Genomic DNA, 23,643 nt, shown 5'->3' with positions numbered 1-23,643 from the left:
CATGACAGAATTATACCCCTACACCTATTCATTTCTCCAGCAGGAGTAAAAAAAGCCCAATTAGTTCTTCAAGCCACACTGGCAGGAGAGGAGGTTCTGTCTGAAGGCCAGAAAAGATAGTTGAAGAAATATTTTTTTCAAGAAACAGTCCTCATCAAATATGATTTGTGATGGGTGATCACTCATTGCCAATATGATCATCTTTCATGGGCGTTATGGACCCTCAGATGACTGATAAGCTGATCCTTGAACCATGGAGTTGTATTACAATGAGAACAGATGTTTCCAGGTACAGCAGGAGGCTGTTGACCATGGCTTGTTGGTGGGCAAATTAAAAATGCAGGCGGCCATGGCATAGGACTTGTCTCCATTTTGAGAGCTCCTCAGCAAGTGTCTCCCAAGTGTCAACGTCAATGTTGCACTTCTTTACATTATCCTTTCGCAAGTCCTTATAATGCTTCTGTTGCCCTCTCACTTTACGGTATCCTTCTTTTAGCTGAGAAAACAGGACCTGTTTTGGGAGGTGATGGTCTGACATCCGAATAACATGAGCAGTCCAGTGAAGCTGCTAATGGATGATCATTGCCTCCATATTGGTGGTCATCACCTCTTCCAGAACACTAATGTTAGTGTGCCTGTCTTCCTATTTGATCTTCAAGATCTTGTGGAGGCAGCGTTGGTGATACTTTTCAAGGACTTTCAACCTGTCTGTAGATTGTCCAGATTTCAGACTTGTATAATAGTGTTGGGAGAATGAAGACTTGATAGACAAGACGCTTGGTATCTGATTGAATTTGTGATCTTCAAAAGCCCTGTGCCATGAATAAGCAACGATTGCACTGGCACAGCTCAGATGCTGTTGGATTTCTACATCTTGGATGAAAGATAACTTCCAAAGTAGAGAAAACGATTGACATTCTTCAGTGTCTCTCCCTTGATTTTAATAGATGGAGCTTATGGGACCTCATTTGGAGAGGGCTGATCATTTGGTCTTCTTGATGTTGAGAGTGAGACCAAGACATAAGTGTTACTGATATCCTGCTTGGGTTCCAATGTGAGGTGGTAGGTGACAAGTAGGCATGAGTGGTAAGAATTTATTATATTATTATATTAATTATTATTATTTCCTGTACTGAAGAAAATACCCTCTTGTCGGTATTTGGGTGGCCCCTTCTGTGATGCCAGCCCTAGAGGGGGTGGTGACCCTCTGTGGATGTGTGGGAGAAGGAGACCCTGGAGCATGTGGAGGGGGAAGAGAAGACTTGAAAGGGGCAGTAACACTTTTGGGGGCAAGAGGAGGTGCTCTGGAGGACGTAGTGAGGGGCAGGGCAGTGGTCCTGGAAGGGACAATGACACTGGGGGAGGCAGCCCTAGAAGGCTGCCTGAAGGGAGGTTCCAAAGAGGATGGAGAGAGGCTGTTCTCAGTAGTGACAGATGGCAGAACAAGGAGCAATGGTCTCAAGTTGTGGTGGGAGAGGTCCAGATTGGATATTAGGAAAAACTATTTTACTAGAAGGGTAGTGAAGCATTGGAATGGGTTACCTAGGGAAGTAGTGGAGTCTCCATCCCTAGAGGTATTTAAGTCTCGGCTTGACAAAGCCCTGGCCGGGTTGATTTAGATGGGATTGGTCCTGCCTAGAGCGGGGGGCTGGACTTGACGACCTTCTGGGGTCTCTTCCAGTTCTATGATTCTATGATAAGGGGATGGTTGGATGAAATAACATGATCTTGGTAACTAATTGACCATTCATTATCAGTTGGAAATAGGTCAATGGAGGGATGATAGGAGTTGCTATAGGGAACTTTCTGGGTGTCTGGTTGGTGAGTCTTGCCCACATGCTCAGGGTTTAGCTGATCGCCATATTTGGGGTCGGGAAGGAATTTTCCTCCAGGGTAGATTGGCAGAGGCCCTGGAGGTTTTTCGCCTTCCTCTGTAGCATTGGGCACAGATCACAGCTGAAGGACTCTCTGCATGTTGGGTCCTTCAAAGTATTTGAAGGCTTCAATATCTTTGATATAGGTGAGAGGATTATTCTAAGAGGGGTGGGTGAGATTCTGTGGCCTGCACTGTGCAGGGGGTCAGACTAGATGATCATAATGGTCCCTTCTGACCTTAAAGTCTATGAATGTCTATGAATGAAAGCAAAATGCAGGACAATGTAGCACTTTAAAGACTAACAAGATGGTTTATTAGATGATGAGCTTTCGTGGGCCAGACCCACTTCCTCAGATCAAATAGTGGAAGAAAGTAGTCACAACCATATATACCAAAGGATACAATTAAAAAAATGAACAAATATGAAAAGGACAAATCACATTGCAGAACAGAAGGGGGATGCGGGGGGGGGGGGGAGGAAGGAAGGTAAGTGTCTGTGAATTGATGATATTAAAGGTAGGGAGAGTGGGATGTTTGTGAGTTAATGGTATTACAGGTGATAATTGGGGAAATAATTGGTGAGATAGTTCAAATTCTTGTTAAGTCCTTGTTGGCAAGTTGCAACAAACCCCGTTGCCAGCTTTGTCCACATATTCATTCTGCTGATACCATTATTGGACCTAACCAAGTGAGTTATAAGATCAAGAACACATATTCCTGCGCATCCAGAAATATAATCTATGCTATCATGTGCCGAAAGTGTCCGTCTGCTATGTACATTGGACAAACATCTCAGACACTTCGCCAAAGGATTAATGCCCACAAAACAGATATCAGACAAGATCACAAAGAGAAAACAGTTTCTTGCCACTTTAACCAGAAAGGTCACTCTCTAAATGACTTAGCCACCTGCATTCTGCTACAAAGACCTTTTACATCTGCACTTGAAAGGGAATCCTCTGAACTGTCATTCATGTTAAAATTCGACACTTGCCAACAAGGACTTAACAAGAATTTGAACTATCTCACCCATTACCAAGACAGTTTCCCCAATTATCACCTGTAATACCATTAACTCACAAACATCCCACTCTCCCTACCTTTAATATCAGCAATTCACAGACACTTACCTTCCTTCCTCCCCCTTCCCACCCCCCCCCCCCCCCCCCCGCATCCCCCTTCTGTTCTGCAATGTGATTTGTCCTTTTCATATTTGTTCATTTTTTTAATTGTATCCTTTGGTATATATGGTTGGGACTACTTTCTTCCACTATTTGATCTGAGGAAGTGGGTCTGGCCCACGAAAGCTCATCATCTAATAAACCATCTTGTTAGTCTTTAAAGTGCTACATTGTCCTGCATTTTGCTTCAGCTACCCCAGACTGACACGGCTACATTTCTATCACTATTCTAAATGAATGAAAGGCGACTGACACTGGGGGGAGGGCAGGGAAGTGAGGGGCAGCGGGAAGGTCCCTGGTGGTGACAGTGGGGGCCGTGCTGGAGAGAGCGGGATGGGGTCCCCGGGGCGGCGGAGGCAGGCTCTGGCGGTGGCCCCGGGGCGGCGCTGTGGGCAGCAGTCGGGGAGGCGCCACGTTCAGAGCCGCCCGCCCCCGCGCTCTCGGCTGCTCCAGCACCGCGGCCCGCCGGCGCCTCCGAGCCCCCGCACGAGGTAGGCGGCGGCGCGGCCAGTCTCCCTGCCCCCGGGCCGCGCTCGCTCTGCAGCTGCCCCACGCATCTGGCGGGCACCGGGAGGGCCCAGGCCGCTCCTCCGCCGACAGGCCCCGGTCCCCGCGGGCAGAGCCAGGAGCAGGCGGCCACTGTACAAAGCGGGCCCGGCCCCCCTAGCTAGTCCTAGCCCCCCAGCTCCGGCCTGGCCGCGGGGGCCTGTCGTGCCGCTTGCACAAGCCCTGCGGGGAGAGCAAGCGGCGCCGCCGGCAAAACTCGCCCATGGCTGTGGGGTGGGGGGTTGTGCTCTCAACGAGACTCCCGTCTGCTGCTCTGCGCTGGGGGAGGGAGCGAGGGAAGCCCCCTCCTGGGTGCCAGTGTAGACAGCACCATGCCCCCCTGTGCTCAGTGGCTGTCTGCAGTCAGAACAGCAGACAGGCTGCCAGGAGGTGTGGGAGAGGACTAGAGACGGTCATGATGCCCCATAGCAATCCATGGGGCTGTCGTTTGGAGTGCTGAACGTGGCATTGGTCATCTCTACTGCAGAGCTAGAGGACACTGCAGAGAAGCCTGGGTTAAGGGCATGGAGTATCCCATGTGAAGAGAAACTTTGAGGATTGGCTTGTTCATTTGAGAAAGGAGATATGATAAAAGCGCGTCAATTAATGAATCTTTTAAAAAAAGGTAAATTAGGAACTCCTTGGAGTCACCTTGCCTGACTCCTGTATTTCTAAAAAGTTCCAGTCAGGTAGTAAAGGAAACAAACAAAGCCTGAAGGAAATCTGTGCAATAGTTCATCATAGTGAGATAAATGCAATTGTCAAATGGGAGGGAGAAATCATCCATGCACTTTGAGCTTCTTTGCTTCAACACTTCCAAAATTAATTTCTTATCTGACAGCAGGTAACCTTACAGTCTGGCCCTGGTAGTTTCATCTCTGTGCCACTGAAGGTTCCTGGCTTGAATTCCTTTCTAGCTCTCCTTCCAGTTGCCTTTTTCTCCTTCAGTAGTGACAGTGTTTTCCCCTTACTACTTGACATGGGTTTCCCCCATGTATTAAGTAAATGTATATATGATCCATTTACTTTTAAAACTCTAACTCCATCAGGCTGTCTGTTCTCCGATATTCCTTATGGTTTGTCCACAATCTAAGCTTTGTTTCCTTCCCCTGTAGTTTTTGTCCCTCTAATTGTACTGTATAATGTCTCTGATTTAACATGCATCAATGTCTTTCACTTCAGAACCCACCCACCCCCCATTTCAGAATCAAGTACCATCCAAAAATAGGTGTACCTCCTACATTTAAAACTTAGAGAAGGTGGTTGGGGTAAGTTTTTTTTTTTTTTTTTAAACTGAATCTGCTTATGTTGGTGAGAGGCGTGAGCTTTTGAGCTGTATGGTGCTCTTCTTTAGGTCTGACCCGCGTAGCTCAATAACTTGTGTTTCTCAGCAACAGAAGTTGGACCAATACAAAATATTACCTCACCCACCTTTTCTCTCTAATAATACTTTGGGACTGACATGGCTAAAAGATGGCATACTACTAAAACTTACCAGAAGTTAGGTGTCAACAAACCAGTATAATTTCTGTTCTGTATTATTTTATTCCTTGCCAGGGTTGGAAAAAGTGTTTGCAGATGAAGAATAACACAATGATCCCAAAAGAATAGGTTTTAAATGTAAATACATTCGTGTTGTGTAGGAGTAGATGCTGCAGAATAAAAGCCTATAGATTGCAAAGGGTGACATGACTTCATAAGAAAAAAAAAGTTCAAGTCTGTCTACCCCAAAATAATATTTAAGAAGGTGTGTTAGTACCTTGATCCCACCCCCTTCATACCATTGCTGTTCTCTCCTCTGTTAAAAGTTTACAAAAACCCACTTGTTGAAGAACCATAAATTTGTTACAGTTATGAAAGCTGAAATGTTCTTGTAAGGCAACTGAGATTTTGTTTCTGAAATCTGGAATTTGTGTATCTGGAAAAAGATAGATGTTGTTTGTAGTCACCTGAAGATTGATAATCAAAGTATTTAAAAGTCTGTTGGCTGGAAATACTCTGTTTTGAGAAATTGTAATGCTAAGTGAAGATGCCACAGATTGAGTGTGTTTACTTTTTTTCTTAAAACAGCTGAGAATATGGCACTGAAACAGATTTCCAGCAACAAATGCTTTGAGGGTTTCCAGAAGGTATTTGAACATGACAGGTAAACATTGCTAAATTTTTAGCAATAGTTTAGGTTGTAAAGGGCGAATAATAGCAGTATTGTATTACTTCCAGTATTTCCATAGTCAAAAGAAAATAATATAAAATTAATATAGAATGATACTAATATCAGTGTTTAGTAGTTTCATTTTTATATTAATATTTTATCTTCAGCTTACTGGTTGCTTTATTCTACATTTTTAAACTCTTAATACTAAGCTTTGCAGAAGGCAAACATTAATAGTAAATTTACTGTCATAGAAAATATCAGTGTCCTGAGAATTGGTCTTATCACTTTGGGCTGCTGTGTTTACAGTATGGAGATAGGAACATATATTAACTTTCATGTGCATGAAGCAGTTAAGTGTTTTATTCACATGACAAAGCTTACAACAAACTGAGTCAGTAGTAGAAAAAAACTTGTAATGAGAAGAAATTACCTTTACCAGTGGATCTCAAGCAGGAGTCCAGGGCTCTCTGGGTTGTGAACATGTATCAGGGTATCCTTCAAGCATGGCTAGTATTAGACTTGCTAGAGCCTTGGCCTGAAAGCCGAAACCCCACCACATGGGGCTAAAGTCTGAGCAATGTAGCTTCAGGCAATAACCCTGCTTCTGAAGAAGCCTTAATGCTGGCTCTGGCTTTTATATGCAGAAAACCAGTTTTTGTGTCACAGGTGGAGGTTTATAGCATGCGGGGATAGGGGGAGGCTCAGAAAGAAAATGGTTGAGAACTCCTGACCTGTGCAACTATTTATAAGCATTTAGTTTTCATTTTTGGTCTCCAAGGGGAACACATTACTCATGAATCACCAATTCTTTGCTGTGAAAGAGAGACTCTTTTAGATAAATTTCACACTCCAGTTGCTTATCTGAGACTTTTCAGCCTGTTTGCTTGTGCATAAATCAGTATAATTCACATGAATTGCAGTATGCCTTAACTTCCCTGCTCTGGGAACACCTGTGGTTTGGACTTCTGCAGGGAGCACAGGAAGTGGTTCTGTGCGCTGCTGCTCCCTTCCTTCCCTCCTACAGCTTCTCTGGAAGCTTTTCCTCTGCTGCTCTCGTACAGGGATGTGAATGGCTCCAGCCTGCCCACCCCAGTTTAATCGATTAACTGGTTAAACATAATGCTGAAGTGGTTAAGTAATTAAATAGGATTTTACATCCCTGCTCCCATAGAGAGTGTGGGAGGGTGCCTGGGAGCTGGGGAGAGGAAGCAGAGCCATCTGTGTCCCTGGGAGTGCTGCATCAGGCAAGCTCCTCACCCTTCTCCTCATGCACCCTCCTTTCCGGACCCCGTGCCAGCGCCATCCATTGAGCCAAAAAATCTTTAATCTGGTATATACCCTATTTCCCAGGGTTGCCGGACTAAAGAAGTTCAAGTGTATTAATTAGGTGCTTCTTCATCTTTTGAATTATTATGTTTGCATATATGTAATCACACATACACCGCTCTTGGAAGATCTTGCATCTAAAGAAAGTAGCTTCTGAAGAAAAAATGCTTTCTACTGGCAGTTTTAACATTTAATAAAAATTGGGCAATTGATTATTCAATCAATGTGGGAGACTGAAACAACTTGACATTTGCTTCTGTATGGAATGCACTGTAAATGATGTGAGCTATCTGTATGTGTCCTTAAAATAAGTCTCTCCGATTTCACGGACGAGTTAGGTTGAGTGTTGGTATGTCTTGAATTCCAGTGCTAATTTTCAAAATATTCCCTACCAGCCAGACTGTCAGGATCTGGTTTATTTTGTATTTTGTTAATTGCAGTCATTATTACTCAGTAGCCTAATGTTGAAACAAAAAACAGGACTATAGCACTTTAAAGACTAACAAGATGTGGGTTTGTCAGTTAAATAGTGTTGTTAATCATATGTATTTTGTTGCCACAGTGTAGAGTTAAAATGCAAAATGAGGTTTGGAATCTATTTGCCACCAAAAGCAGAAATTGGGAAGTGTCCTGTGCTGTACTGGCTCTCAGGTGAGTAAGGTGAACTTCAGTATTTTTAAAACTTGCTGTTAGGTTGATGTAGGTAGCAAAACTTACAGTATCTACAAAAGAGTGAAGAAAAATTGAAATACTTCTGTGGCAGTTTTAAAATTGCATTGAACACTGCTTTTGTTTGGGTTTAAACATTGCGCTGTAATGTGGTATTGTGCTAACACATGAATCAGCCAGTTTGGAAGGACCGAGGGAGGGACAGGCTCCCAGATTATGGCTTTTAGTTTTCCTACTAGCCAATTAGGCCATCATTTCAGGTCTTCTCTCCTGAGCTCCCTCGCTCCGTCTCTCTCTCTCCTCCTACTGATCCCCCCCCCCCCCTCCCCCTCCTCTGCCTCTCACTCTCCCTTTCTCTTCTCCTCCTCCTCCTGCCTCTCTCTCCCCTGCATCTCTCCCTGCCCCCCCCCCCTTTCCTCCCGCCGTGGCGCTCGGCTGTGAGCTGCCTGCTCAGCCGGGCTGCCGTGAGGGGGGGGGGGGGGGGGGCGGTGACGTACACGGCTAGGGGGCGGGGCCATGTAAGTCACCACCCTGCCCCCCCTTCCCTTCCTGCCATGGAGGAGCCCAAAGGGCCCCTTGTGCTGCTGGCTCCCCCGGTGGCCTGGCAGAGGGGAGCAGCACTCAGTTGAGCGCCACAGCAGGAGGTGAAGGGGGGGGCAGTGACATACACGGCCCCGCCCTCTGGCCGTGTATTTTCAACACCCTGCCCCCTTCCCCTCCCGATGTGGCAGCTGGGCTGAGTGCTGCACCCCTCAGCCGGGCCCCGGCGGGGGAGGGGAATGGGGGCGGTGATGCAACACTCAGTCCAGCCGCCATGGAGGGAGGGGAAAGGGGGCGGGGCTGTGTACGTCACCGCCCTCCTTTCCCTTCTCCCGCCAGGGCCCGGCTGAGGGGCGCAGCACTCAGCGCTATGGCGGGAGGGAAAGGGGGAGCAGTGACGTACATGGCCAGGGGCATGGCTGTGTATGTCACCGCCCTCCCTTCCCCTCCTGCCGTGGTGCTGAGTGCTGCGCCCCTCAGCCAGGCCCTGGTGGGGGAGCAAGCGGCGGCAAGCGGCTGTTTGGGGTCCGCTCTCCCCATACATGGGGAGTGCGGACTCCAAATGGCCGCTTGCTGCCACTTGCTCCTCCGCTGGGGCCCAGCTGAGCGGCACAGAGCACCACGGCACAGAGCACTAACGTCTGTTAGTTCGAATTAACTTCGTAGTGTAGACATACCCTAAGAGACTTAACCCGGCGTTGCCTGAGTCTCACCATGCACCCTGTCCTGGCCAGAGGTATGAGCCTGCGCACCCCAACTGCCAGTTTTGCCCCCTGTTCTGGGCCAATGCAGGGAGAAACCAGCTGGGACAGCGGGGCCATGCAGGATGCCCTCCGTTGCTCCCTGGGCCCAACCTAGGGGCAGAGGCCGTGCCAGCTACCCTTCCAGTGCTCCCTGGACCCGGCTGGGATGTCAGCTGCTGTTGGCCACTTGCTGATACCCTCTCCTCCCTGGCCCTATGGTCATTCCTCAGCTTAACTCCCTTGTACTGGCGTCTTTCCTTTCTGTTTTATAAGAAACAATCTAAATCTGGGCACATCCCATTGTCCTGGCACAACCAAACTCTGACCTTACTTTAAATTAGGATAAGAGAAAGAAAGCATACTAAATTTGGTGGTTCTAGCTCCTTTATAGTTTAGGAGTTTTTGAACAAATGGACTCAAAGCCAGACATACATTTCTAAAATAAATAGATACCAATTTAAATAGTAGTTGTTGAAATCAATGTTTTGCAATAAATTGTAATTTTACCAGTAGGCTAATATGCAGCTATAGCAAAGCTTAATTTTGTTACTTTCGTTGTTTTTCCAATTACTCTGTATGAATTATCAAACATTAGTAGATTTATATTAGTGATGGTTGACAAAATTAATAAATGACTCAATTCAGTGCACGAGCATAAGTCACTAAAATTTAGAGGCAGATATGCTTCTACTAGCTTAGTGCAGCCCACATTGAGAGAAGCTGCTAACGGGCTGCTCCAGTTTGTTTATCCTTGGCTGGAAATGGTGAATCAGAGCCAATGGGAGCTGCCAGGCTCCATGGTTCTGGAGCCATTATCTGCTAACGGGCTGCTCTGGTGTATCTTTCTCAAAATGGGCCCCACTGTCCATTTTGAGAAACACTGCACTAACTTTAACATAACTGTAAGGGTAGAATAGGCTGGCAATGGTGCTTGACTCCTATTATAAGTGAGTGTTGCTATCATTCCAGTGCACAAATTGCAAAAGAGTGTTCACATCTAATATTGGAAGCTCTTTGTAGGTTAGAAGAAATTGTTTGAAGAGGTACCACAACTCTTATAAAATACCTAGAGTAAAATAATTAATTACAAACAAGCCACTAGTGCTAATAAGTCAAATAGTTGAAGCTATTTAATGCTTACCACAAGCGAAGATTAAAAATTACTGTTCGTGAATGGCATTGTGAAGACTCCTTAAAATATTGGTCTAAGTTATCATAGAGCAGTTCAACTTCAGTCTCACACCTGTTCTGACATAAGAAGCATGTGGATATCAGGATCCACTATGCTTATAATCATTGCTAATTAATTAAATATAGGACTATATTTGTCATTTAATATTTTCTCAAAGGACATATTACACAGTGTCTGAAAACTCTACTTATCGAAAATGAATAAGCCCTTGCTGGCTCTGTGGATGGTTCATTCAGTGACCAAACGGTCAAAATCTAACCATGGATAAAATCCCATAATCTCTAAAAGGAGTGGTGGTTGGTCCAAGTGGGAGATGAAAAATTTAGTATGTTTAAACCTTTTTTACTGTGAAAATGTAACTGAGTTTTTCCCTGGGCTGTTATACTGATATTCCTGCTTAAAACCGGAATCCCATTTTATATTTAATCTTTTCTAGTATATGTTGGAAACTGGAAAGCCAGGAGTAGTATGTAACCAGTTATTTTTACCTCTAGGATTAACTTGCACGGAACAGAACTTTATAACCAAATCTGGTTTTCATCAAGCTGCATCTGAACATGGCCTCATTGTAGTTGCACCAGATACTAGCCCACGTAAGTGTCTTCAGGTTTTTTGAGAACCTTCAGCATATAAATGTTTACTACTGATTATCCCAAATAATGGAATGATTCATGCTACTATTAAATGTATTGATGTAATTGTATCTGAATTTGGAATGTTGTTCCATCTGTTGATTCTATAGTTCATACCAAATTGCTGGATTAAAATATACTAAATCAGGGCTACTCAACATGCAGCCCGTTTGCATGCAGCCCGTGACGCCTTGAGCTGCTTCCCGGGCCACCTGCCTACCTCATCGTTGTCGGCTCTAGTGGCAGCACCTCCTCGTGAGCCGAGCTGCATTGAGACAGGCTGCGTGTGCAATAGCTGCTGGCCAGCCGGGGGGAGGAAAGGGTGGCAAGAGGCAACAGCAGAGCATGCCTGTTGTGTCGGCCAGAGTGGCAGCACCTCCCCGTGAGCGGAGCTGCATGGCACAGCACTGAGCCAGACCACATTGGCATGTGTGTGGGAGCTGCCAGGCTGGGGGGGAGCAGCGCAGCAACAGGTAGTGGCAGAACACATCTGCCAGGGTGGCAGTGCCTCCCTCCAAGCGGAGCTGTACGGCAGAACGTGCGCAGGAGGCAACAGGGGAGCGAGGCACATGGCAAGGCAGTGGCAGAGCTGGGCTGCAAGAGAGTGAGGCGGTGGTGGAGCCAGGCAGCGAGGCCAGAGTGAGAGAGGTCTGCGCTGGGGCTTGGGTAGGGTTATACATCTGGTTTTTCTTGGACATGTCCTTGTTTTCACATGTTAAATCACCATCCGGACGGATATTTTAGAAGGTAAAAAATGTCCAGGATTTTTTGCCCTGCAAAGGAGATCGGGGAGGGGGCAGCGGCACGTGCCTTCAATATAATGTTCAGAGCTGCACACCCGGACCATTCATAGCTGCTCTGCACACAGGCTGCAGCGCCTGGAGGGAAAAGAGCATGGCTCTGGTTTTGACCCAGGGCATTGCCCTTCTCCCCGGTAATGTCCCCGGCTCTGGGGAGGGGACGGGCATTGGAGCAGAGGACTGGGAGGTACCTGGCTCTGTGGGAGGGGAGGAGCATTGGGTTTGAGCAGGAGGGCTGGAGGGTGCCTGGCTCTGGGAGACGGGTGGGTGCACTGGGTTAGAGCAGGGAGCTGGGCATTAAAACTTCTGGCTTCTTTCCTTTCCTGTATGTGGGCAGTGGGTCTGTTGGTTAGATTTGGGGGTTCCAGTCTCTGCTCTGTGGGAGTTGGTACTTGGTGGGGCAGGCAGGGGAAAGGAAGGGATTCTGGGAAGCAGGATTCCTGGGTTCCTTTTCTAGCCATGTCACATTCTCCCCTCGGTGCCTTTAACTTCACATTGATTGTACTTGTATTTCAGTAAATATTGTATTGGCAGTTTTTGTTTGATTTGTTAAAATTGTGAAGCCAAAACAAAAAAGTTGTCAATATAATGGTTTTCTGTGGATATGCGTTTTAGTAGTTAAATTCCTGGACTGTCATTGCTTATTAAAAGTGCTGTCATATGGGTGGAAATTGGGCAAATATTGCATTTTATTAATATAAGCAGAACTGACTTAAATGGGGCCTGTGTGTTGTGAAGTCTTGCCTTAATTTTTGGATTTATGCTCTTCGATGTGAAATAAGCTATTTGCATATATTTGCATATCTATATCTACATATCTATATATATATGCAACTGCTCTTAAGTTGCTGCCCTCCGCATATACTTTGGGTATGATTGTGGCCCCTGGGGCTTCCAAAGTTGAGTAGCCCTGCACTAAATGAATTGTAACTTTAGAACTCCATTATTAAAACTATGTTAATAAAAGTGCCCTAAAATTAAGGTGAGGGGGCAGTTCAGCTCATACATTGACAATGTCAGACTCTTGTCTCCCTGCCCCCCATTTTTTTCAGGTTCTCTGGTCTCAGGCTTACACTCAACATGGCACCCATGTGTAGGTCCTGATACTCAGACTGAGGCTGGAGACCTGCAAGTGCCTCTTTTAGGGATGTCAGTGTGTAGTCCACTACATGATTAACTGATAAGCCTTGGCTTATCAGTTACTCTTAGTGACTACACACACTCCCCATTTAATAGGATGGCAAAAAGTCACTTTTGTAATTCTGATTTGCATAAACAAAGGCATGTTATCAAGAAAGAAAGTAGTAGTCCCTATGTTAATGGCATCTTAAATACTACATTCAGTACTCAGGGGACCAAATTCAGTGATTAATCCTGGTCACATCCCACCTGAGGTATATTGCACATATGCTAAGAAGAAGAGTTCTGGGACCATTATTGTCAAATCATCGGCAAACTGAAGAGGGATAAGGAATGGATGGATGGATGGACTGTATTTATGGGAGACATAAAAATCAAATACTGACATTATAGTCTTGGTGAAGGAGCATATGTCCGCAATTATTCAAAAGAGGAAGGACTTAAGTTTTATAAGAGGTTATAATTGACATGAAACAAAGAAGAGATGAATTTAATATTAATTTACAGAAGATATTTCTGATGGCAAGACTTAGTAGACTGGGAATCTCCCAGGGAAAGAAGTGGAACATGTAATTTGAATAAGTCAAAAGTAGACTGGACAAAATATACAAAAGTATTTAGTAGCATAGGGTGTCTTGTACTTGGCAAGAGAATAGACTGCATTTTCTGTTTTGAATATGTCCCTGGACTTATTTGATAAAAAATTCACAGTTTAGACAGTAAAAATCAGTCAAGTTAATAGCTGACTGTAAATGAGACTAGTTTTGATAGTTTAAAAAAATTAATGTGTGATTTAAAAATGCTTTTTATACACACACACACACACACACACACACACACATACAACTCTTGATAAATCTGTGTACAACATTTCTGTATTTATCTGAAACCTTTTTGAAAAGGATTTAAAGGATGAAGAAAAGTGAAAACTTCAACACTTTGCATCAAACATCTGATAAAGATGGGACAATAAATACATATTTTCATGGTAGGTGGCTGCAATATTGAAGGAGAAGATGAAAGCTGGGATTTCGGCACAGGTGCTGGATTCTATGTAGATGCCACTGAAGAACCATGGAAAACCAACTATAGAATGTACTCATACATAAAGGATGAGGTGACTTTTTCCCAATGAAATTAATTATGCTAAATGTGTTAAATTCAATCTCATTGTTTTGTCTTGATTAGAAGGACTGATCTCTTTTTAATTGGACTGTGGTAGTGAAATGGCTGCTTATCATACATATCAAAGTTGAACCATTTTCATTAGTTAGATGTCATCAAATTCAAAATAGAATGCTTGAGCAAAGCTATTAAGATGAATAACAAGACACAGAAGTCTGTTAATTTGCAGCATGCCTGGTTCAGATTAAAAACTAATGTTGACTGGAACATGAAATACAAAAGCTGCACCAGAACAAGTTGTCATTCTGCTGATTTTTGTGAGAACATATTTAAGGATTTAGCTGCTCCAGGTAGGCTCCTCCTGCCTCAGCCCTGATCCCTCAAAGCCAGAGCCCACTCTTACAGCCCAAAGCTCTCATCCTCAGCCCCAACCTGGAGCCCATATGCCAGTCAAATTAGGTTGGGTCACAGGCATCAATGATTCACTTCTACTGGGTCATGATAAAAAAGAGTTTGAAAACCACTGGTTTACAAGATGTTAATTGGCTAGACATATTACTGCAATACATTCATGTAAATGTGCATGTATTACAAGTCTGTGACCCAACCTAATTTGACTGGCATATGGGCTCCAGGTTGGGGCTGGGGATGAGAGCTTTGGGCTGTAAGAGTGGGCTCTGGCTTTGAGGGGTCAGGGCTGAGGCAGGAGGAGCCTACCTGGAGCAGCTCCTGGTCAGCGGTGCAGTGGGGGTGCTAAGGCAGGCTTCCAGCCTCTCCTGGCACTGCAGACCTTGCTGTGCCCCAGAAGCAGGTTCCAGCCAATGGGAGTATGGAGCTAGTGCTCAGCGAAGAGGCAGTGTGCAGAACCCTCTGTGTTATTCTCTGACCCTTCCCCCCCCCCCAACTAAGAGCTGGGCCTGCATCGCAGCCCACAGCGCAGGACAGGCAGGTAGCCTGCTTTAGCACTTCCGCTTGTCACCTGATTCCCCTTGTAACAAGAAGACCCAGTGCCTGATATTCCACGACTCAGTAGTGGTTTATGACCCATAGTTTGAAAATCACTGTTATAGACCATGAGATTATTGCAGTGTCAGATGTTTGAAATGTTTCCTTTTAATAGTGGTATTCAAAAGTTGACAGTTTTCAGACTGTCACCTCAACTGTTGAATTAAATACAAGTACCAAAGAAACATGTGGGCTGTGTCTACACTGGGCCACTTATTCCGGAAAAGCATCCGCTTTTCCGGAATAACTTGCCAGCTGTCTACACTGGCCGCTTGCTTTTCCGGAAAAGCAATGGCGATCTACTGTAAAATTGTCAGTGTTTTTCCGGAAAAACTATGCTGCTCCCGTTCGGGCAAAAGTCCTTTTCCGGAAAAACTATTCCAGAAAAGGGCCAGTGTAGACAGCACAGTAGTCTTTTCCGCAAAAAAGCCCCGATCGCGAAAATGACGATTGGGGCTTTTTTCTGGAAAAGCGCGTCTATATTAGCCATGGACACTTTTCTGGAAAAAGTGCTTTTCCGGAAAAGCATCCTGCCAATGTAGACGTGCTTTTTCCGGAAATACTTATAATGGAAAACTGTTCCGTTTTAAGCATTTCCGGAAAAGGGTGCCAGTGTAGACGTAGCCGTGCAGGTTCAACCTCTCTAGCCCAGCACACTCTGGTCTGGCAACATCCAAGGTCTGGCATGAGTTTAGTTAGCTGGATGCCCACTTGCCATGGGCTTGGCCAACTTTCTCATGATCCCATAAAGTTTGTTTATAGCCACCTGTCCTGGGTCTGTGTTCTGTGCTGTTGTTCAGTTCTGATTTACCCCGAAATATCTATTAAAACCCCACTAATCAGTGGAAGTGCTGCTAGACAATACTGACCTCTGTGATTCTGCAAATTCTCTGGTTTGGCACCAGTTAGGTCCCCAGGGTACCAGACTGGAGAGGTTCAACCTGTACTTCTAATCTGTTGGTTTTTTCTGAATTAAAACGCAACAGTAAATTACGTTAATTTGCATGACTCTCAAAGTCCAAATTTATTAGTCTTTTTTTGTCACACTTAATTTTTTCAGCTGCCTAAATTAATAAAAGCCAATTTTCCAGCTGACTCAGAAAGGATGTCTATTTTTGGGCACTCAATGGGAGGCCATGGAGCTCTTATCCTTGCTTTGAAGAATCCTGGAAAATACAAAGTAAGATGCTACATTTTATTCAGTCTTCTAGAGAAAAACAGTAAAAAAATCAAATTAAAGTTAAACTCTATTTTTACAACCTGCACGATAATAAATATCTTTAATGTTAATCTAACTTTAGCCTACTGGTAGTTGGTACTACAGAATTTAAAAAGTTAAAAATTGAGTTAAATCTCTTTTCCAGTGGAGACTATAAAAAAGTCATATTGCTGTTCTATCCAGACTATTGTAGTTAAGCAGTAGCAATTTCACATGGATGTAGTGTACCTGTGGCATCACATAGAATGGATTTCCATCTTAAACAGTACTTTGCAAGTCATCTTTCTTCATCATGAGAGAGTATGGGAGAATTTGGACTTTTTAAATCCCTCAAAAATCACATCTTCCAATCTCATTTTTGACTGGTCTCATTAGGTATGAGAAATCCCATTTAATTAGTTAACTGGTTGAATGTTATGTTTAACCGGTTACGCATTTAAATAGGGGCTGGAGGGGGGGGGGCACAGCGCCTTCCCCCCAACCCTGCTGTGAGCAGTGGGAGGCGGGGCAGCTGCTCTGGTCTCTGCCAGTTAACTGGTTAACTAGTCACATCCCTAGCCTCTTGCTCTACTTCCTTTTACCTCAGCTCTGTAAATCTTTTACAGAAATATTCCTTTTTCGGCCCCTTGGACAGGACTCCATCGTTGCAGTCCCTGTTTGCATTTGGGCATGACTGCAGCTTGCCAGAATCATCCAAGTTTCTCCTCATTTGTGACAAAGTCAAACCAATAGCTGTTAAGAATACACCATAACGGCCTTCCAAGGGAAGTAGTGGGGGCAAAAGATCTATCTGGTTTCAAGATTAAACTAGATGGGTTTATGAAGGGGATGGTTTGATGAGATAACATGATCTTGGTAACTAATTGACCATTCATTATCAGTGGGAAATAGGTCAATGGAGGGATGATAGGAGTTACTATAGAGAACTTTCCGGGTGTCTGGCTGATGAGTCTTGCCCACGTGCTCAGGGTTTAGCTGATCGCCATATTTGGGGTCGGGAAGGAATTTTCCTCCAGGTTAGATTGGCAGAGGCCCTGGAGGTTTTTCGCCTTCCTCTGTAGCATGGGGCACAGATCACAGCTGAAGGACTCTCTGCATGTTGGGGTCTTCAAAGTATTTGAGGGCTTCAATATCTGAGATATAGGTGAGAGGATTATTCTAGGAGGGGTGGGTGAGATTCTGTGGCCTGCGCTGTGCAGGGGGTCAGACTAGATGATCATAATGGTCCCTTCTGACCTTAAAGTCTATGAGTCTATGAGATATGGAAAACTGTTTAGTTTTCTGTCCTCAGCTGTTTTAATGATTTTGTTTCTGCTCTGTATTACAGGGTAGTCTCACCACCACATTGAAAACTCATATCTTAGTAGTCACACATGTATCATGTCATCCAAAGTCCTTTGAGAAGCACGTGTGAGAGTCAGTGTTTGCGGGGAGCCAGCTTTTAAGCAGGCTCACCACAAGCACTGGCTCTCATGGAGCCACCTACCCACGTTAACCAAAGAAAAAAAACAACCCAAAACAAAATGCTTTTTAACATCCCTACTATTGGAGGAATTTTATCATGGTGTATATAATTGTGTGGGGTCGATGGTAGCATTGGACTGAGACGCAGGAGTACTCAAGGGTTGGATTCTTTTTATTTCTAATGGATTATGTAATGACAAAGCTGATGTAGGCCTATGTACAAGATGCGGAATTTAAAAATTCATCTTTAGAGGATGTTATTTTTCTCCCCCATGTGACCTTTTTCCTGTTGCTATGCAGGATCATGCCTGCTCAATTAGTGCTTCAGTAACTGATCTCTACATTTAGAACCAGGAAGCAAAAAACCATAACTCATGTGTGCAAAGGTCACAGTGGTTAGTTCATACATCAACAGAATAAATTAGAATAAAATTCACAGTGGTACAGATTAGCTGTAGTTAACACTAAAATACTACATCTCAATTTATCCTCTTCTTACTCTTAATTCAAACCAGGATAAAACAATCAATCTTAAATATATTTAATTTAAAAATGATTCAAATAATGAGGAAGAGAATTGCTATGTCACAACCCTGATCTATAACATTTCCCTTAAACACAAATTTTGAAACCATGGCAAAAGGACAATTTAAGGAAGATACGACATCTCCACTCAGAAAAATTACTAACCTTTCTTACTACTAAACTATTTCTGTCTTTTGTTAACAAAAAATTAAATTTCACAGTGTGAGATCTTGAGAAGAAAGATTTCTTTGCAAAAGCTAATTAGGGAGAAATTCCAGAGCTATTTTAAAGCCTTAGAACTGTAAGATTAAAAAAAAAAAAAGGTTTGAAAAGTAACTATATACGTTCATGGAAGTTAGGTCTCTCAATGGCCGTTAGCCAGGATGGGCGGGGATGAAAATCATGCTCTGAAGAATCCCTAATCTCTGCCAGAAGCTGGGAATGGGCAATGGGATGGATCACTTGATTACCTACTCTGCTCTTTCCCTGTAGCTCCTGCCATTGGCCACTGTTGGAAGACAGGATACTGGGCTAGATAGACCATTGGTCTGACCCTGTATGGTTGTGTAAGATTGTTTAAAAATGTCTGAAAGTTTGTTCTGAGTTAATTCCCAATTCTGTCCCTGCATTGTAATTTGCATTTTTAAACTCTTCTTTCTTCCTCGACATCTTCAATAAATGCGCCCATTTTAGGGCTTTAGAGATTTCAAAATTCGAAGTAACCCCTTGCATTTTTGGTTAGCAAATCATTTAGAACACTATTGTTAGTTGAGTGCCATTAGTTTCAAGATAGGAGAGGTGGAAGAGCTCGTTGTCCCTTGTCCCTTTTGTTGTCTCTGGGCATTTATTTGTGGGTTGTGTTCCTCTATGCATAACGAAGTGGGGTGGGGGATATTCAGATTGTTACAGGGCAGAGACTGACTGCTACCTAATGGTGAGACTAGTGCAGTTGTTCCCCAGTGTGCTAAAATTGTAACATTAGGTAGGACAACTTTTGAACATGCTATCTGCTCACATCTTGCTTATCAAAATGACATTTCTTAATGCTTGTGTTTTCTAAACAGTCTGTATCCGCATTTGCTCCTATCTGCAATCCAGTTCAGTGTCCATGGGGGAAGAAAGCCTTTGGTGGCTATCTGGGATCAGACCTAACTCAATGGGAGGTATGTGTTGGAGAGTCCCGTCCTTTAATGAACCGTAAAAATGATTGTGACTGCACTGTGCAGTAGGGAAGCAGAACATGAAATGATAATGTATCGTTCAAACAGAAGTCATCCCAACAGCAAACACTGAACCCTGCTGCACAATAATTGTGTAGTTACTGATCACCATGATACTTCTGGCTCTGTACAAAAGCCGTATTTTAATGGGAGGCTGCTCTTACCACATACAGTAAGTTCTCTCTTCACTTCTGAAGATCTTAAACTGTGAGATAAGTAGGAATATGAGCAAGCTGTGGCTTTCTGGAAACCTTAAACTGATGCAAATCTAATCCCCCTTTTAGTGGGATGAAAAGCACTGCAGGCACCGCTTACAGTGTGTACACTGCAAGTGAAGGTGTTGTCATAACATGGATAGGCTAACTTTAGTTGAGTTAGCACATCTGACCATAGCAGTGTAGACGTGGTGGCCTGGACATCAGCCCGGGCTAGCAATCAGAATACATATGTAGGCCAGTGATTCTCAAACATTTTGGGCTCCGGAGCCATTTACGTATGTAAAAATTTATGCGGCACCGCAGCGGTCCACTTATGTGCAGAGCCCCAGTGGTCCACTGATTGTATGTATTGTACCTATCGATGTTTCCAGTATGTCAACCTCGCGGAGCCCCTGGAGATGTCTCGCGGGACCCCTGGGCCTCCCCGGAGCACAGCTTGAGAAGCACTGACCTAGGCTAACTGAAAGGCTTATATGCTGACTGCTCACCCATGCGATAAGGATGTAAGCAACTAGTTGAAAACCTGATAAGCATTATCGGGTAGTCGAATAGGAACTCAACTAGTCGCTTTCCCCCTCTTGCTGCTTCTATCAGAGAGAGGCAGCCACGGGGGGAGCAGGAGCCGGTGCTGGGAGGAGCCGTCTTAAAAGCTGGTTCCCACCAGCGCTGTCTTTGTGGGGGGCGGAGAGCAGTGGGGAAATGGCACAAGCGGAGATTGAAACAGTCCCGGTCACGCCGGTCCCGGCTAGTGCTCCTCTGCCATTGAAATGTACAATAGCCGCCTGCAACAGCTTGTACATTTCAAAGGGAGAGGCGCAGCAGGATAGCGAGCACTCTCCTTATCGACTAATCAAAATTTAACATCCCTACCATGCTACCACATCTAGCTAAACTAAAGCAGTCAGACTGCGCTGACCTTAGCTACAGTCAGACATTAACTTACAGTCTGCATATCCAGATTGTAGATTTCTGTATTTTCTGTGCACAGAGCAATTGTTTCTCTCAGTAAGTGAGTCTGAATTCTGTTGGGACAGGCTGACAAAACCTTTGGTGGTTTGATCATGATTCAATGCTATGGGCAGTGATTCCAAAATAACAGAGTTAGAGTCCATGTGAGAGAGAGATAGGGTATTGGCCTTAGAACCCTACTTTGAATTAAAAAAAATCAATAATTCACATTCAACATACTCTATAGTTTGGATAGCCTTTTATTATTTTTACTTTGTGTAAATATTGGACACCAGTTTGTTGCATTGTATGTCCCTATCCTTTACTGAACAATTATTCTAACCTAGTTGTTCCTGTATTTAGTTAAGTGAAAAACCACATTCTTCAACAGTGTGTTACACTTTTAATTCATTTTATTTCTACAGGCATATGATGCTACCCATCTTGTGAAGTCTTATCCAGATTCCCATCTTGACATCTTAATTGATCAGGGCAAAGATGACCAGTTCCTATCAGCAGGGCAGTTACTGCCTGACAACTTTATTGCTGCCTGCACAGAGCGGAAAATCCCAGTAGTCTTTAGATTGCAACAGGCAAGTACCAAAATGTAGCTTTTTTCCTCTGTTTGATGCATTCTTCCCATATCTACTGGATTGACTCTGGCTAGCTGCTCCAGCTTTTAGGCACACAGACAGTCCCAGTCCTGAAATAAACAAGACAGGCAAAGACTGAAGGGCTACAGAGAAGTCAAGTGATTTGCCCTAGGTCACACATCAGGTCATTGGCAGGGGACAGATGTTCTCCTGATTCAGTGCAGTGACCTATCCCCTAAACCCAACTGATTTAATTACATTTAACCACTCCAGGGGCAGCTGACTTTTAGCTTAAACATTACAGGGTGTTCAGAGTGCAATTCAACCTACTGGCAACAGGCTCATGAGGGAAAATACATCCATTTTGTTCAAGATAAGTATCTGGCTCTGTTTTTAATGTGATATTACAGTAACTTATTACAAGAACATTTTCATCACAAATCCTTTTTCTGATTTCGCATCTGTATACATTTGAACAACTTGCGAGCAGGAATTTGTTACCCAAAAATTCCCACTGGAGATCACTCAGGGTTTCACTAGTATGGAATTAATACTCCACTATATGGTTAAACTAAAGAGGATTTATTGATTGAGGAATTAATATTCCACTATATGGTTAAACTAAAGAGGATAGAGCTGCCACTAAAGATTTAAACTAAAGGGGAACCGACGCTCGCTCTCTCTCACAAACACACACACACACACACACACACACACACACACACACACACACACACACACACACACATACCTTCATTCATTCACACACATTCATTCCTGCCCTCAGGCACTCACACACTTACATAGGCATATGGGTTGCAGAAGGAGCCAAGGCATGTAGATTCCGGAGGGTCTGTCTGCTAGTCGTGGCTGGGGAGCTGGTCGGAAAAGAAAGAGAGCTTCTGGCTGCAGAAAGAAGTTTCTCAAAGAGCTTCTACCATGTGTTCTCTTCTTTTATTGCCTCTCTACAACTCCTGTGACTCATCCACATTCGTCTCCAGGGAGCATGCCCAGACTTCCCTTGATCCAGCAGAGCAGCAGTCTCTCTTTGATTGGTTTGATGACTTTTCACCTGGTTCCCTGTGCTCAGCCTTGCAGTTTCTAATCCCAAACACACAATTGTCTCCACTCACACCTTCATATCTCAGGGGAGAATGCAGTTTAGAGCAAGTTACAAGCGGAATGGATGAAAGTTGCAAGGTTTAAAAAAGATTACGAGTTGCAGAGTTTAAAAGGCAGTACAGCTGAAACAATTACAAAGCTTCAGAGAATCATTTACAAATCATCAGTAAAGAAGTGATTTAGAAGTCAACTGTCCTTTCCCGCCCTCCCCCAACCCCCCAAGCAATGCAATCAGCAAGAGGTTTTTGTCAGTCCCTAAGTAATGTGTTGGCAGGACCTTCAGTTTAGAGTATTTCCAGAAAATCCTTGTGTAAAATCAAGTAATAGCTCAGGAGGAGGCTTTATGCAACAGAAGTGGAGAACTGTTTACGTGGTACATGGTTAGCCTTGGCTAACAGAATTAGTTGGGAGGCAAAGAAAGAGCCCCCCCCCCTTTCCTGTAGCATTAAGGCACAAAATAGCACTAGCCTGAAATTCTTCAGGGTGTTTGAAGTGACTCTGTCCTGTCTGCCATGTCCTCTCACAACAGCTCCTGCCCACTTAACAGGGTTTTTTTTTTAACTACTTCTCCTCCCTCTCTTTTTGGAGTATGCCCATCTTCATCTGGATGTACTAGGGCAGTCTAATACCTAGCCAGTACATGTTGCCTCTTGGGCCATGCATAAATCTGAAACAAATAACCTCCTTACTCCCTTTTTAAAATGAGTAGATAGGCATTGAATGAGTTGTCACTAACAATACTCAAACATACAGCATTACAGTACCTTTTCATTGAGTACCTTCAGTTGTTGAATCTGCTTTTCTCTTTGCTAGGGCTATGATCACAGCTACTTCTTCATCGCTACATTTGTTAATGATCACATCCGGCACCATGCAAAATACCTTAATGCTTGAACCTCAGGCATTTCCTCTTTCCAGGACAAGACAGTACGTACACACATGGAAATAAAAATCACTTGCTGAATAGCGCCTATTAAAATTGAGTCATACTGATTGTACTGCTACAAAATCCTTTCATTCTGCGTACTTCAAAATAAATATTTTTGAAGCTGCTTGTCTGCTTTGAAAGTTGTTTAACCCTATTGGGAAAAGCTTCCTGAGGTTCAGAACTGAATGAGGTATTTGGCCAGCTCGCATGTTCTAACACTGTTTCTCAACCAGTGGTGCGAGTATCCTTAGGGGGTAGCTAAAACAAAAGACAGAACTATGCAGCACTTTAAAGACTAACAAGATGGTTTATTAGGTGATGAGCGTTGGTAAAAAATTGTCTGGGATGTTTCCCTGCAAAGGGGAGTGGGGAGAGAGCAGTGGCATTAACTTGTCAAAACTGAACATTTGGAGTTGCATGCCCAGCTGTTTACAGCCACTCTGCGCACATGCCTGAGCACCTGGCGGGAAAAGAGT

At 44.1% G+C, this 23,643-nt stretch overlaps 1 protein-coding gene across 2 annotated transcripts; it reads left to right on the top strand.

Moving 5' to 3' along the window:
• The first annotated feature begins 3,397 nt into the window (after window positions 1-3,397).
• On the top strand, window positions 3,398-23,291 carry ESD (esterase D). 2 transcript variants are annotated; one of them, XM_075919032.2, is made up of 9 exons: window positions 3,398-3,548; window positions 5,674-5,749; window positions 7,647-7,735; window positions 10,723-10,821; window positions 13,793-13,917; window positions 15,991-16,110; window positions 19,203-19,301; window positions 20,950-21,117; window positions 23,053-23,291. In XM_075919032.2, the coding sequence occupies exons 2-9, from the start codon at window positions 5,682-5,684 to the stop codon at window positions 23,131-23,133; spliced, it is 849 nt and encodes a 282-aa protein (XP_075775147.1). In that variant the 5' UTR covers window positions 3,398-3,548; window positions 5,674-5,681; the 3' UTR covers window positions 23,134-23,291. The 2 variants fall into 2 exon arrangements, with proteins under 2 accessions (XP_075775147.1, XP_006123027.2); XM_006122965.4 differs by lacking the exon at window positions 3,398-3,548 and adding an exon at window positions 4,091-4,228.
• Window positions 23,292-23,643: the final 352 nt, after the last annotated feature.

The sequence above is a fragment of the Pelodiscus sinensis genome, chromosome 1 (genome assembly GCF_052426305.1).
Source record: "Pelodiscus sinensis isolate ZL-2025 chromosome 1, ASM5242630v1, whole genome shotgun sequence".
In the NCBI taxonomy this organism is placed as follows: domain Eukaryota; kingdom Metazoa; phylum Chordata; order Testudines; family Trionychidae; genus Pelodiscus; species Pelodiscus sinensis.
Note: the sequence above shows the minus strand (reverse complement) of the source record. Positions and strands in the feature narration are given on the sequence as shown.